We start from the raw sequence: 15,604 nt of genomic DNA, 5'->3' as shown, positions 1-15,604 counted from the left end.
ACCCCTTCTCAGTCTGCTCAGACACACACTAGCCATCGTTAAGTGCACAACATGTGAATCAGCTGCAGTGCGCTTGACCCACACTAGGTATCTTAACATTGTTTACATCCTAGAGCTTGGAAAACACAGCATCTCCCTTTCAGTGTTGTTGCAGAACAACCCAAACAAGCAGAGGTGTCAGGCCCATACCGAGGGAAAAGATCTCCCAGAGCAGAATGCCGTAAGACCAGACGTCGCTCAGTGTGGTGTAGAGGTTGTCGAAGATGCTCTCAGGAGCCATCCACTTCACGGGGAGAAAGGTCTGCAGGGAAGCGAGGAGGACGTTAAACCCAGCATATGCAGCTATGATCTACAGCAGCAGGAATAGCAAGGGGTTTTCTCTGGGCTAATAGCTTGCACTGGCAACCTTGCCCCACAGGAGTGTCTCTTTAGTTCACTTCTGTACTCTCGGCACTCAGAAGAGGGCCTGGCACCTAGTGGGTGCTCAATACGTATTTAATGAATGATGGATGGTCACTGCTGCCTCTTATACCCTTCCAAGGAATAACATGCCAAGATATTTAATCCTGAATTTTTACCCCAAAAGCGTGAGCCTTGAATGGACCTGTCCCCTATTTTCAGGTCTTCCTAGGAACAAAGTTAAGAACAGACTTAGTAACCTGAGAGCCAATTACATTTTTGAACTACAAGAAATAGTGGGGAGAAGGTTCAAGTGTAGGACAGAATGACTATCTTTAAGGAAACTGTGCCTCTAAGATGCATTAACTCAAATGGTTTTAACATTTTAGGGGTCATAGACACCATTTGAAAATTTGATAAAAGAGGTGCTCTCCTTGGAAATAAATGCACAACTTACGTATTAATAACTAACACTTACGAGCTGCTTTGTATGTGCCAGGCACTGTCTTAAGCATTTTACATGAATCCAGTGATCTAATACTCTGTGGCAACTCAGGAGATAGGTACTAATGTCACTTCCCTGATACAGAGAGGGAAACTGAGGTACAGAATGGCCAAGTAATTTGCCCCAAGTCCCCACACTAGTAGGTGCTGGAGATGGTGCTCACACCCAGGCAGCCTGTCTGTAGAGCCTGTGCTTTTCATACTGACCCCTGGAGCCCATTCATGAATGTTACGGACTCTGTGTTAAAAATCTGGGCACTGAATGGCTGGAAGCAACACCTGCTTTCAGAGATGCAAGTGAGGGAGGGCGAGCACGCCAAACAAGGTGAGAGCACGTACGCTGCCTTTTGACACGTAGTTCGAATCATGCATGATGTCTCTGGCCAGGCCAAAGTCACAGATCTTCACGATTTTCCCTTGCGCCAGGAGGACGTTGCGAGCAGCCAGGTCCCGGTGGACACACTGCACAGAAAGGGAAGAAATGACGGGGAATGTCAATCCACCTGCGCTAGACAGCATCACCCCTGTAAGACTGGCCACTTCATGGGGGCGCTTGGAGCTGCCTGGCACACAGCCTCAGGGAGGCTGTCCTGGCATAAAGAGCTCCCCTCTCTCAGGCTCTCATCTCAGTCCCTCTCGAGAGGGACAAAACTCTGGAGAAAAGTAGACACCTGATCCTGTTGGATGCCCCGCTCTGCTTTGGGGATGAGGAAGAGAGAAGCAGCCATTGCTACAGGCTTCCCCACGATTTCCCTTCCATGCTCACCTTGCTCAGATCTGTGGCCTGGGTCTAAAGAAGTCTCTGTCCCCTGAATACACTTACATTTTTTGAAGCCAAAAACTCCATTCCTCGGGCAACTTGATAGGTAAAGCTCAACAAATCCAACAAAGTAAGGCCTTCTGAGTTATCATCCGAAAGGAGGTTTTTGACTTCTGAGTCTGCAGGAAAGGAATTAAGTATGTGGGTGCTGGTGGACAGCATGAAACATCACCCACCTTGATACTCCCGAAGGGTTGGGCCACTCGTCAGACCGCGGAGGCCTGTCCAAAGAACACACTTAAGATCATTTTGTTATAGTTTCTAAACCTCACAGGTGGGTGTGTAAAATATGCAAAAGTGCTCTCTTTAAAAAGAAATACATCTGTAGAAACATATACCTGGTTTAAATATATATATATATGTATATATGATTCCATAAGGACCAGTATCATGCGTCCTCACACATATTTTGTTGTTTGCCTCCCAAATTTCTTTTTTCAATCTTAGTTAGCAAATCACCTCAGCCACTTTAAACACAGACACACACACACACACAAATCTTCCGTGAGGAATGTACATGAGGGCTCTTTGAAAAAGCAGCTTCTAGGAATTGCTTTTTTTTTTTTCTTTTTAAAGCCACCTTCATAGTACTTGGCTTACTTTGTGAATAAAATTAGCCACCAGTCCAACTAGAGGTAGTGATCTTAAAGGTCAGTGCCAAAGACTTTGCACGTAGTTCCCTTTCTTTGTAACTTGTCCACTTTCCCCAGTTGGTCCCCTCTGGAAGGGTCCCAGGGTTTTCGAGGAAGGAGGCAATCTAGGCCAGCAGTTCTCAGCACTTTTTGAAAAAGTTCAGGCATGTGAAGAGTAGCTGCAGCCCTTCACAATTTTCCAGCCAGAAAGCAATGGTCTGCCTGCCAACTGGGCCTGGGCTGAGCATGAATCAGGTTCCCCTGACATCTAGAGCCACGTCCAGCTTGGGAAGCAACGTAAACTATTTTTAACAATACAGGAGGGGAGAGGAAGGACTGGTTCCGACAAGTCTCATTGGCTAATCTTTTAAAAGGGCTTGGAAGTTTACCCAGCTGGCAATGAGATGTGAATGGACCTTGGAGCTGCAGGAGTGGAAAATATTATTCTGTACTGCACTTTGCAAAACAAGCACATTCTTTTTTTAATGACTGTACCTTTCACTTAAGAACCCTGAAAGCATCCAGAGTACATTAATGATCTTCAAAACAATTTCCATGACAGCTCAACACCTTTTTTCAGGGACCAACAGGAGGTCTCAGACCCAATAATACAAGATTATGGAACAACGCATCGTCAGATCTATCTAGCAGCCTCCTCCCCACTCCAAGCCTGTGATGAGAGTAGAAGCCTGGAAGGACCACCCCCCAGCAGATGTGGGGTGGTCCATCTGCTATGGGCATCAGCTAGGCTCCCCGGAGTTTACAAATCAATTCAACCCTGCCACATGCTCATCTGCTTTGAAAACAAATGGATCTTCCTTCAAACAACATTCAGTAGAAACACCCAACACCCTTGTCAGAAAATATAACCTCAAATTGTCCACTTTCCAGTTTCTATCACAAACTGGATATTAGCAAAGCTAAAAACAAGGGCTACTGAACTCACAGATATTAGAGATTTATATAATTAAATTTTAAAAAGTAATATTAGGAACCAATACAAGATTGCCAGCTTTTAATTTTTCCAAGTAAGGGTACTGAGAAAAAACATCAACTACCACCATACTTTCATTTAAAGAAGAAGAAAAAAAAAAAGTCATGTTAACACCAAAAAATGAATACCATTATGTCAGAATAAACAATTCTTTAAAATGACTACATTTTTAAAATTTTAAAATTATTTTATTTTATTTATTTATTTTTCTTTTTGCGGTATGCAGGCCTCTCACTGCTGTGGCCTCTCCCACCGTGGAGCACAGGCTCCAGACGCGCAGGCCCAGTGGCCATGGCCCACAGGCCCAGCCGCTCCGCGGCATGTGGGATCCTCCCGGACCGGGGCACGAACCCATGTCCCCTGCATCGGCAGGCAGACTCTCAACCACTGTGCCACCAGGGAAGCCCTAAAATGACTACACATTTTAAAATGTACATTACAGGGATATAATGTACAACATGAACAATATAATTAACACTGCTGTATATTATATATGAAAGTTAAGAGAGTAAATACTAAGAATTCTCATCACAAAGAAAACAATCTTTTTCTTTTATTTTGCATCTGTGTGAGATAATGGATGTTCACTAAACTTATTGTGGTAATCATTTCATGATGTTTGTAAGTCAGATCATTATGCTGTGCAACTTAAACTTACACAGTCCTGTATATCAATTATATCTCAATAAAACTGGACAATAAGATAAAATTAAACTAAATTAATAAAATAAAATAATTACATTTAAAGTTTGAAAATTTTATTACATTAAGTCTATCTTTATTCTTTTTCTTTTTTCAATTCACAGGCCACAGACCTTCAAAAAGCATGTCATAGACTCAGTTGTGCAAATCTGCAGTTAGGAACCATGTGGCCTGGCAGTCCTACTTACCAGGCCTGCTCACCATCTTCTGAGTATTTTAGGTATCAAATTAAACCACTGGAAGATCACAACACCCAAAGCATAAGCAAAGACACCTTTACCTAACATGGATTTCTTCTTATATGAGGCTGGGCGATCATACAGCGCTCTCTGGATGTCTGAGTACTTAGAAACCTCTTTCCTTTCCAGCATGGGGACATACTGTGTAGTGTCAGCTTGCTTCATGTCCATGTAGTCACCGTTATTTTCAAAAGATAAAATAACGTAACTGTAAAAACAGAAAAAGAAACCTTAACCAGGGTGTCCTCTGGAGTGATCGTCTGACATTCAGTAGATGACAGCTAGGTGCCCACCACATGCAAGGCAGTGGTGGGCATGGGGGCAGCACGGGGAACGAAAGCACAGCCACCCATACCCTTCACGAGGGTGGTCTAGTCGGGGAGATGAGCATCAATCGATGATCACACAAACACATGGACCATCTCAACTCAGCTGTGTCTGTCTTTATTCTGTTTTTCAGTTCACGGGTCACAAACCTGCACCACGTGACCAAGTGGCTTGGACAGACAAATCCTGCTACTCCATAAATTTAGCACCAATTTGGTGTTCATTGAGTAAATTAATATGAAGTGAACTCACGTCCTTTCTGATCTTACAGAACTTCGTGTCTACAGAGATCTTTTTAGCCACTTTAGACTTCTACGGTGGGGATCGTCACTTCATTGGCTTGACTAATAGGCACAGGTTCAGCAAGGACCAGTATCTCAAACTTAGAAATCCTCAGATAGTTTCTCACAAGATATAAGTACTGGGGCATCCCTGGCCAGAGATGCATTTAGAGGTCTTAAGTAGAACACATGCAAACAGCAAACTGGTTACCAGAACTATTCCAACTCTCACTCTCATTCAAACCTATCAGCAAACCATCCCCAACATGATATCCTGGTTCAAAACACCTGCAGACATCAGGTATCTCTCAGCACCATGTTACAGGATGATGGAGCAGGGTAGTTGACTCTAAGTCTTGCTACCTCCTGGCACTGAATCTGCAGACACAGACTCTATCAGGACATGGGTTCTCTCCACTGGTGAAGCTCATAAGACAACGATTCACAACAGCGTCTCTCTTTGCACCTACCTTCGTGTGCTTTCGTCAGCAGGGTTCAATCCAAAAATGTCCAGCTCTTTCTTTGGCTTCTCTGGGTGGCGGCTCAAGAAGCTGTCCCTATTCTTATGCAAATAGTTGACCAAATCCCCATAGAAGCAGTACTCAGTGATGATGTAAATAGGGCCTGTGGGGTCCAAACCCAGTTGGAGATGAGCATGAAAATGAAGAACAGAAGAGCCAAGAATTACTGTGTCTACACTGGTAAGAGATGCTGCTCAAGAACAGTGAGCTTCCCTCAATAGAATCCAGTCAACAACTCGATTCAAGGGACTGATATTTGCTGGCATGTTTGGGAATTAAAAAGCCTAGACAGTCTTCACAACCATAGTGTTCTATGAAAATCCTCACTCTCTGGTGAGCAAGCCTACCTGACTTGGTGCAGGCTCCCAGCAAGTTCACAATGTTTAAATGCGGCCCCAGGTGGGTCATTATCTTCAGTTCAGACATGAGAGCTTGTTTTTCACTGGATCTGGCTGTGGCTATTGAAGAAATAAATCACGTATCGGTTCGACTAAACTATTGACTACCCAGAAAAAGCCAAAAACATGGCTAATCCTACGATTGGACATCATTTTATTTAACAACAGTCTAAAAGAGAAACAGTGACTCAGTCTAGATGCTAAAAACTAATCCCTAGTCTTCAGGGTAAAAAGAAGCCACTAAAAATAACTCTTGATTTTCCAACATATAGGCAACAAGAACAATCTAAATAAACCTAACTGACAAAAGAGTCTAAATACGCATAAAACCTAGAGTCAAAAGAACCAAGATCTAGTCCTAAATTTGGCATTTACTGGCTGTGTGATTTTGAGCAATTTACTTAATATCTCCATGTTCAAAAAATCCCCAGAAAGGGGCACTTACGTTTTAGCATCTTCACTGCTACTTTCATGACAGGTTGGGACCGACTTAATCCATAGGCAGTTCCTTCAACCACTTTCCCAAATGCACCAGAGCCCAGGATACGACCTGTGGGCAACCAGCACCATCAACACATGCAGAATCAGGCATCTCATCAGCTTCATTTATCGCGGCCAGCGCTCATGGGTACACAGCTGGGTGGTGTTTCTCCCATATGGAGGAAGCATAATGATTCCTCCAAGTCATCATGTCAAAACCAGAATCGAGCCCACAGGGGAGGAAATTAGTATAACTGCTTTTGTCAAATAACATTTGCAAAGGACAGGAAAACACAGGCGGGAAGAAGGAGGGTATAGCCCTCCCTGGTGTGAGCATTCTGTCTACCAGCTGGAGAACCGGGCCAAATCGTGGGCTCTGTGGCACTTGCTTTCTGTGGCTCTGGCCCAAACCTCCTGGTTCTCTACCCTTCTGTTTTCCGCACACAAACAGGGGCATCTTTTGCATCAATAAGCCTTTATCCACTGGAAATACTTCAGTATTCAAGATATCACGGATTCTAAGCAGTGATGAAGACAGCTTCGGGCTGGCTCCCTCACTGCCTGTTTCTTAGGAAGACTAGGAAGAGCAAAGGCTAAACATGCCCTAGGAGCACAACACTTTGCCACATGCTGGGAGATACAAAATGAAATGGAAGCTCTGGTCCCCACGCTTAAAAGAGCTCACAGTCTAAAACAGATGTTTCTGCCAAGCCAGGGAAAGACTCGGCTCATAAAAGGGCACTAACATCCAACACTGCCTGTGACTGCGTGTCTGCATGGCTGGAAACTGTTGCTGGAAAGGTACTGCTTCCCTAGCAACTTGATAGTACACAGAAGCAGAGAGACACAGGAATGTCTCTTGGTACGTTAGGGATGTTGCCCTTTTTCTCCATATTTTATTACTTTTTAACTTCCCTAAGCTCCTCATCCCTTTTTGTAAAACAAGGGAGAAAATATAATAAAGAAAGCTTAGTTCCCAGGTATAGGTATGTGAATAGGGTGTCTTGTTTGATTTCAGTTTAAGTAACTCTCTAAGAAGACCTAACTTGGCTGTATTTTGGAATGAGATGAGTGGATAATTTTAAAATGCCTTTGGCATCCTCTGAAGTACATACTGTCAGAAGAGTCATGATGACACAACCTCTAGCTCTAACTTTCATTTGTCTTTGTCCTGTTTTCATTCATTCAGAATGTGATTTTAAAAAAACAAAAAAAATCCCTTGGACTAAAGCTTCATTTCTTGGTCTCGGCCCAAGATTGAAATATTTGAAAAGCTTGTGATAAGCTGGCTTGATGATTTTTTCATGTTTGTTTTAAAAGGAACCTATATTTTTATATTCTATATTTTAAAGAAGTATCTAATAATCCTCAGAATGTACTGAGTCAAAATATATTTTCCGACTGTCCTAATTCATTTCTCATCTGTTCCTTTTTAGTTGTAGAAATTTGTCTCATTTTCAATTGGTGTCATTTCCAAAGCAAAGCCACTTTAATGGTATCTTTGGCAGGCCTCCTCATATTCTCTTCTCCCTTTGTAAAATTTTCTTTAACTGTAATTTGCTAGGGAAGGAGGTTAAAAAAAATCATTGCTGTGATTCAATTAACTCATTTTCAAGAGAGAAAAATATTTCTGAAAGCCAATTTCTAATGCTTAGCTTTTACTAAGCACAAGCTCAGATCCTTTATTCTTCCACAGGCCTGTAAAGAGTAAAGTTGCGTACAAATCAAATGGAGTCTTGGGAGATCACCCCAGTGGGAGCTTACCAAGCACTAGTCCATCTCTTGGAAACTCCCATCTCGAGTCATAAGGCAGTTGCATCGGGTCCACATAAATATATTCATGTCCATCGGGGCTGATTGATTCAATGACCCTCCAACGAATTTCATACCTTGGTTTCTATAAATGACCAGGACAGGTAGCTGGTGAATTACCAACGTCTGAATGTACCAAAGCTTAACCACAGCAGCAAAATGACTGGACACAGTAGGATTCAATAACATTCACTCATCATGTTGTTACTGAGCTCCTTCTTTGTGCCAAGCCCTGAACTAGGTTGCTCTTCTTCTTGTTCTTATTGGTTTCAAATATTTTTAGTTCTTTAAAATATATATATACCTGTTTCCAAATGACAACCAGGACAATGAGTGAGATGATCACAATCACCAACAACACCAGAACTGCGGCCGCCACCGTGAGTTCAGAACGCAGAGCTAGAGGACGAGAGAGAGAGAGAGAGAGAGAGGCACGGTGGAGAATTTGCACAAACACGCGGGAAGGCAGGAAGGCAGGGTGGCTGTTTCTGGGCCAGAAATCTTCCACTACTGGTGGAGAAGCATAAGAGCTGCCAGGCTTATTTGGGAGATGAGCAAGACCATCTCTCAGTTATCTACATGTATGAAACTACTCCAGCTCTTCCCTTAGAAGAGAAAGGGACAAAATTCAGTTGGGAACAAAATACTTTCCCCAAAGGTCCTCCAACATTATCCTTCTGGACAAAATATGAATTGGAATATAAATATTAATAAGTGAGATTGACAGCTACCATTAGTAGCATAAATTTAGAACATAAGTTCAGAAAATCAAGTTCAGTTATTATGTAAGGTTGCAGTTTACTTATATTGCTTTTGGCTTCATTGATTTTTTTTTTTTTTTTTTAAGAATTCAACCTGTCTCAACTGTTATGAAGAGCAACAAGGTGGAAATTCCCCATCCTCCATCCCCACACGCTCAGACCAAAGAGACTGGGTAGCTATAAGGTTAGACAAGCAAAATGCCGAGGGGCCTCTGCACAATGCGGTTTGGGATTTGAATCTGAAAGAAAGGGCTCCCACAGAGATGCCCAGAGAAGGCCCATTAAGAGCATCCGGAGCTAAATTTCTACCGAGGGACCTTCATTCCTACAGGACCCCATCTGGGATTCAAAGTTCTGCTTGAGAGAGGAAGGGCTCGGCTGCTGATTTAGCATTGTCCTGACCCACGAGCTACTCACTGGGAGCCACCAACTTCAGCTCTCGGCTCTCCACCCCGAGGAGATTCTTAGCCAGGCATCGTACTGCAATGGTCTCCTCCACTTTGGCAAATGTCACTTGGCCCTCCACCATGCTCCTGTCTCGAGGGTGGACCTCCGTGATGATGTTTGAGACATTGTTGGCCAAAATCGTCCATGAAGTTTCGTTATTACATCTGGAGACGGAGAAAAAGGGTGTAGGTATAGAGCCAATTACGGGGAGTCATGGGGGTGGGTGGAGCAGTGAGAATCATCTAAGACGGCAAGCAGCCCTGACTTTGTCTGCATTTGGGGGGTTACAGGTCGATTTTCTTATTTTATGTGCAGATTAACATTCAACACCTTGTTCTCCAAGAGAGAATAAGCTACATGTGGGTATTTAAAAGTTAACTGGTTATGAAGACGAGGCAGAGATAAACAAGTTCAATCCAATAGAACTACCCATCCCAAGCCTTGAACCCATGAGCAACCTGGACTTCAAGAATGTTTAACTATCCCAATGTCCCACCCCTCCGAAAAGGCCTGCTGCCCTCTCTTCTCTCCACCCACACTGCGAGGACCCCCTCAGGTATCACTAGGGTTAGACCTCAATTCCAGCTCCAGTCTGGATCCAAGTCTGCTGCCTTGTGGCCTGTGGGGGGCGCAGGTCTAGGAGTCTCTGTCTCCAGGAGAAGCAATGAGGCTTCTGAGCACAGCAGTCACTACAGGTGGGAGTGCAAATGTGCTGCTCATGTGCCCGCCGGAGAAGGGTGAGGGATGGGGGCTGAAGGAGGCACAGGTACCTTAACTCCCACCACAGAGCAGGTAGTGAGAAGTCACCTGGGCAGTACCTTCATTTATTTTCACATGCCAGTCTAGCCACTAAATAACATTCACCACAGATGAAATGTGAGGTGAAACTGTGGGCCAGGGTAGTAAAAATCCTCTTACAGCAGTTCTTTAGATTCATGCTCTTTTCAGATTAGACCCTTTGAGAATCTGCTGAAAGCTGTCGACCTTCTTGCAGCTACTCAAGAACACAGAAGTGCACCTGCGTGCATGCTGCACACACACACGAGGTCCATGTTCGGAACCCTGTCTTGTAGTTTATGAGACTTAGGCCACATAAGAATCACAAACTCAAAAAAAGGGGCCAGCAAAAGAAGTAAAATGCACTTGAGGTCCTTTGTCCCAAGGAAGAAACATGCTGACCACAAATGGAAAAGGAATGTGTGATTTCCATACTTCTTAATATCCTTGCAAATCATCCACTCAATATCAGGAAGAGGGGTTCCTTCAGCTGTGCATCTCACTGTCTGGCCCCCATTAGAGCCATGGTGGTCGTCGACCAAGTCCAGAATGGATGACGGAACTGCAAGAGGTGAAAAGAAATCAGAATTGAATGGTTCGTGTCCCAGAACTTCTGGGAATTATTACGAAGTGGAATTCCATGAGTTCAGAACTCGTCCGCGTGACATTCAAACCTACAAATCAAGCAGCCACTGAGTCATGTGCACAGTAACACTCCAGTTTCGACAGACCCACCTGGGTAAGAGCATGGTCACATTTTCAGTGATTTAGCATTTGTGCCCTGTGGTGTTTTAAATACGCAGTGAAGAAAGCAAAAAGCCCCTGTGGTTATTTGGCCTGAAAGGCAAGAAGGCTCTTAAAATTATATTATAGCTTGGGAATCATCTAATGGATTCATCTAAATGGTATAATCTAAAGCAGCATTTACCAAAGTGCATCTATGGGATATTATTAGGTTTTAAAGATTTTTTTTAACCTGGGATCAAATAATTTAGAAATATGCTGTTACTTGTATCATAGATTGACTGTGAGGGTCAAATGAGCCCACCTAAGACAGTATGTGGCCCAAGGTAGGTGACTAGGTTCTGAACCAAAATGTAAAGACTTGGGCACTCCTTTCTGGGAAGGGCCACTGCACGAGGTCTACAAGGAAAGCAAAGCAAAAAGGCCAAACACTCTAAGGTCATCCAGACCAAAAAGCATCATGTCACTCTTCCCAGACCACATTGAGAAGCAGATGGTAAGGAAGCTAGTGGAGCCTAGGAATTCCCAAAGTATTCCAGACTAGCCTGGAACCTCCCAGAATTATGTGGATTTATAAGTCCAACAAAGCTATCCCTGACATGTGACATCTACAGTCCCTGCTTCTCCCCTAAAAGGGCTGCTTTTCCCTCCATGACCTGGGGGAAAAGTGCCAGGCTCTCCTTGGGAGACTCTCAGTCACGCATCCACTGAGCTGGCATTATCTTTATATGGCCTTACATACCTTGAGTTAACAGTTCAAAAGTATAGCTCTTCACATCATCTTCATTTTGAACTACAATAGTATAATGGCCGCTGTCTTCTTCCTTAGCTCGGATCAGCTTTAATTTGCTTCGATACCTTAAAAGAAAAGGACTTTGTTTCAGCAAGTTGTAGTCAAATAAATTCTAATCATTAAGTAATAACCATATTCAGTTCGAATTTTGTTTTTTTGTAAAAAAGTAAAAACATCTTTTTTTTCTTGCCCATATCATTGCTTTTCTGGGATTTTGGATACACTTTCTACACACTGAAGGTCTGAGTCATAGACACTTAATTCTTTAACATAAGACGGGACAACCTGAGATGAGCAATGGCTTATGTGGCTACAAGAGCAGTCAGCTCTGCTAAGGCCAGACTTCTAAATGGGAATAAACCCACCAACTTACCCTTTTTTTTTTAACCCTTGATTTTTACCTTCTTAAAAAATACTTGCTTCCCCTAAATATTCATCATTTGAGTGATTAGGCAAATAATGGAACATCCTTGGAAGAAAGAATGAGGACACTGTCTCTGTAGTGATACGAAGAGGTCACTAGGGTATAAAAATTCCTGCTTGCTTGTATTTGCTTTAAGAAACTCTGGAAGGTTTCATAAGAACCTAACAAAAGTATTCCCCTGGGGGTGGAGAGGAGGGGGTACCGAGGAACACGAGGACAGGAGTAGAATAAGGTTTCTTACAATGCACTGTCTTTAGGCTTGAATGATTTTAAAGTACAGGATTCATCTTAAAAAATAAATAAATTAGAGAAACATAGTCCTTCATCCTTCATTAATGGGAAGTTTCTCCAAAAGGTTTCTTACACGTATAATAAATGACATTTGGCCATGAGTGTGTGTGTGTGTGTGCATCTATAAAGTAATGGCCCATTTGACTGTCATTAACAAAACAGCACAGTGTGATAGGCTTCCCTGGTGGTGCAACGGTTAAGAATCTGCCTGCCAAGGCAGGGGACATGGGTTCGAGCCCTGGTCCGGGAAGATCCCACATGCCACAGAGCAACTAAGCCTGTGCTCCACAACTACTGAGCCTGCACTCTAGAGCCCATGAGCCACAACTACCGAGCCCTCGCACCTAGAGCCCATGCTCTGCAACGAAGAGTAGCCCCCACTTGCCACAACTAGAGAAAGCCTGTGCACAGCAACAAAGCTCCAACACACCCGAAAATAAAAATAAATAAATAAATAAATTTATAATTAAAAATAAAAAAAACAGTACAGTGTGGAACTGTGAGTGAAAGGAAGGTGGAGTGAGAGGAAGAGCACTGGTCATGAAGGGAGGAGACCTGGGGCATGACTGAACCTCTCCATGCCTCAGGTTCCTTACATGTAGCATTGGAAAGCTGTATGCAAGTGTCATTTTGAGCATTAATTACATGAAATAACCTATAGGAAAGCATTTCAGAGGCTCCAAAATACCCTGCTAATGTAGTCTTCTGGCCCAAGACGCCAGGTGTTGGGACCTGTGACGAGAGCATGCTGGGCTGGCTTTCCCTCTGCCACACCACGCTGGACACACTCTGGAATGGACTTCCTTAGAGTCCCCTTAGCACACCTGGCTGCCAATGACCAGACAGTCTTTTGTCATTCATTTTCTGCACTTGTTCAGCCAAGGAAGCTGGTGGATCCACTAGTTTTTTTTTTTTTATTTATTTATTTTATTTATTTATTTTTGGCTGCATTGGGTCTTCGTTGCTGCGCGCAGGCTTTCTTTAGTTGCGGCGAGCAGGGGCTACTCTTCGTTGCGGTACGCAGGCTTCTCGTTGTGGTGGCTTCTCTTGTTGCAGAGCACGGGCTCTAGGCACATGGGTTCAGTAGTTGCGGCTTGCAGGCTCTAGAGCTCAGGCTCAGTAGTTGTGGCGCACGGGCTTAGTTGCTCCGCAGCATGTGGGATCTTCCCGGACCAGGGCTTGAACCCATATCCCTGCACTGGCCGGTGGATTCTTAACCATTGTGCCACCAGGGAAGCTTGGATCCACAAGTTTCAAGTAAGTCAGACAGCCCTCCATCATATGCATCCTATGTTCCCTTGCCCATGCTGGGGACCAGATGTGCTGGAGGAACTCTCAAAGCACCTGAACAGGCCGCTCTCCTGGACCACTCAGCTGATGACCACTGTCTGGCCGTCGCTATTGACTGTAGCTTGCAGACAGCGCTCAGACAGGTGTCTCAAGTGTTGGCTGTGCCAGGATCACCTTATTCCTCTCTGGCCTCACAGCCTAGTGGAAAGTTGGGCACTGCCCACCTCTTTGTGCACCTCCATTTCGTGTCATCAGAAAGCCTTCCAGATTCAGTATCCCACTTCTTTTTCCATCACTGTTCCACAGAGGTTTCCACGTCCATTTTCCCAGATGTTGCTTCTCAATTACACATGGAATTTAGTTCAGAAAGAAGAAAGCAAATCCTGAGGTTAAGCGAACAGATGACAGAGGGGTTCTGTCTTCTCTTCTTCCCTGAAGGCTTGAAATAGAGGACTGTGTCTCCCTGGGATGGTTTCTGACAAAGGTGCAGGGCTGGATTAGCTGAGCCCTTCAAGAGGTACCTTCTACTCTTAAATTCTAATCACAGCTTAAAACTGCAAGAGACCTCAAAATATCATCTGGTCCAGTTCCTCGCCTTGAAGGACACAAGGTATTATTAACCCTACATTATAGATGGGAAAACTGAGGCTGAAGGGTGACTTACCCAAAACTCCACCACTGGTTAAGAGATGACAGCAGTCTCCTGACTCCTCAGAGGGCAGGGATCCAAACTATTCACTGTATGTCTTCTCCTAACCACATTTAACCAGACACTGCTCTTATTTCCCATGGAGGCCTCACTGGGGCAAATGCATTTCAAATTAAGCCAGCAATGTTTTGTTTCATGTAGGTTTATGTGCTAATTGCCCTGGAACTGTAATCACCATACAAGTGGGTCCAATTTTACTTTCTTTCCTCCATCCCTTGCTGAATCCAGGAATGTATCTTTCATTGGGAGCAGAGATTTTCAGTTCTTCTTTTTCTTGTTTGATCATAAACTTACCAACATACTATTACTGCACTGCAATGTTATCAGGAAAGGTACTTGATTTCCACTATCTCCTATTTCTGACTGCTAAATTTTCTATATGGACTCTTGGTTTGGGTTGTAAGACACGCACAAACCTCAGTCTATATAGGAATACACAATAACAAGAAAAGACATACTCAGGAAGGGTGTCTCTTTACCTTATTTCCTGAATCTTTTCTATGTCAGTGGTGATCTCCGTGAGATTCTCAATCAGAGTCAGGTTGTCCTTCAGCCAGGCTATCCTGGGAGGGGGGTAGGCCTGAACGTCCACCACAAAATGTTTGACTTCATGCAGGTTGACAGCTTCCAAAGGGCTGAAGTTGGGTTTGATTTCAATAAACCCTTTCTCTGTACAGGGAAAAGTTTCCGTTAAACAATGATTACTGCATAGTGGATCCCCGAGCAGCACAGCCGATGGACATTTTAGAACGCAGAATGTACCATGCACAGAGATGGTGACTTTCTTCATTTCTTTGACCTCCTTGGTGGCCTGGCGGGCAGCACATTCATAATCTCCACTATCTTTCACCGTGGCCTCAGGGACCATCAGAGTGTACACCAGTTTGATGGACGGGACCTTGGTTTCCTCCAGCATTGTGATGCCTTTGCCTTTCTACAGATAAAGGGGAGGAAAACCGACTTTAACAAGCTAGCTCCTAAGAGTGAACCCTCACGTAAGCTGCGGACTCTGGGAGATAATGATGCACCGATATGGGTTCGCGGATGGTAACAAGTGTACTGCCCTGTGGGGATGTTATGGGGGAGGCCGCTCTCCTGTGAGCCCAGGAGCTATGCAAGAAATCTTGGTACTTTCTCCTCAATTTTGCTGTGAACTTAAAACTGCCCTAAAAAATAAAGTCTAATTGAATAAAAGGTTTTTTTCAAGCTCACTCCTTTGAAAATCCTGTTTTAAAAAGATATTTAGGGCTTCCCTGGTG

The 15,604-nt window shown here is 43.8% G+C and overlaps 1 protein-coding gene across 9 annotated transcripts in view; it reads right to left on the bottom strand.

Moving 5' to 3' along the window:
* PDGFRA (platelet derived growth factor receptor alpha) overlaps window positions 1-15,604 on the bottom strand; it is a 46,230-nt gene that overhangs the window by 12,395 nt on the left and 18,231 nt on the right. For all 9 annotated transcript variants that reach the window (XM_067036093.1, XM_059067623.2, XM_067036096.1 and 6 more), the window contains 14 exons: window positions 15,108-15,279; window positions 14,825-15,014; window positions 11,581-11,696; window positions 10,530-10,656; window positions 9,288-9,481; window positions 8,414-8,508; window positions 8,062-8,194; window positions 6,263-6,367; window positions 5,767-5,877; window positions 5,369-5,522; window positions 4,332-4,498; window positions 1,727-1,842; window positions 1,243-1,365; window positions 190-301 (listed from right to left, as the gene is read on the bottom strand). In XM_067036093.1, the coding sequence (XP_066892194.1) occupies window positions 190-301; window positions 1,243-1,365; window positions 1,727-1,842; window positions 4,332-4,498; window positions 5,369-5,522; window positions 5,767-5,877; window positions 6,263-6,367; window positions 8,062-8,194; window positions 8,414-8,508; window positions 9,288-9,481; window positions 10,530-10,656; window positions 11,581-11,696; window positions 14,825-15,014; window positions 15,108-15,279 (1,915 nt within the window). The remainder of the gene's footprint in view (window positions 1-189; window positions 302-1,242; window positions 1,366-1,726; window positions 1,843-4,331; window positions 4,499-5,368; window positions 5,523-5,766; window positions 5,878-6,262; window positions 6,368-8,061; window positions 8,195-8,413; window positions 8,509-9,287; window positions 9,482-10,529; window positions 10,657-11,580; window positions 11,697-14,824; window positions 15,015-15,107; window positions 15,280-15,604) is intronic.

This window comes from Kogia breviceps, chromosome 6 (genome assembly GCF_026419965.1).
Source record: "Kogia breviceps isolate mKogBre1 chromosome 6, mKogBre1 haplotype 1, whole genome shotgun sequence".
NCBI lineage: Eukaryota > Metazoa > Chordata > Mammalia > Artiodactyla > Physeteridae > Kogia > Kogia breviceps.
Note: the sequence above shows the minus strand (reverse complement) of the source record. Positions and strands in the feature narration are given on the sequence as shown.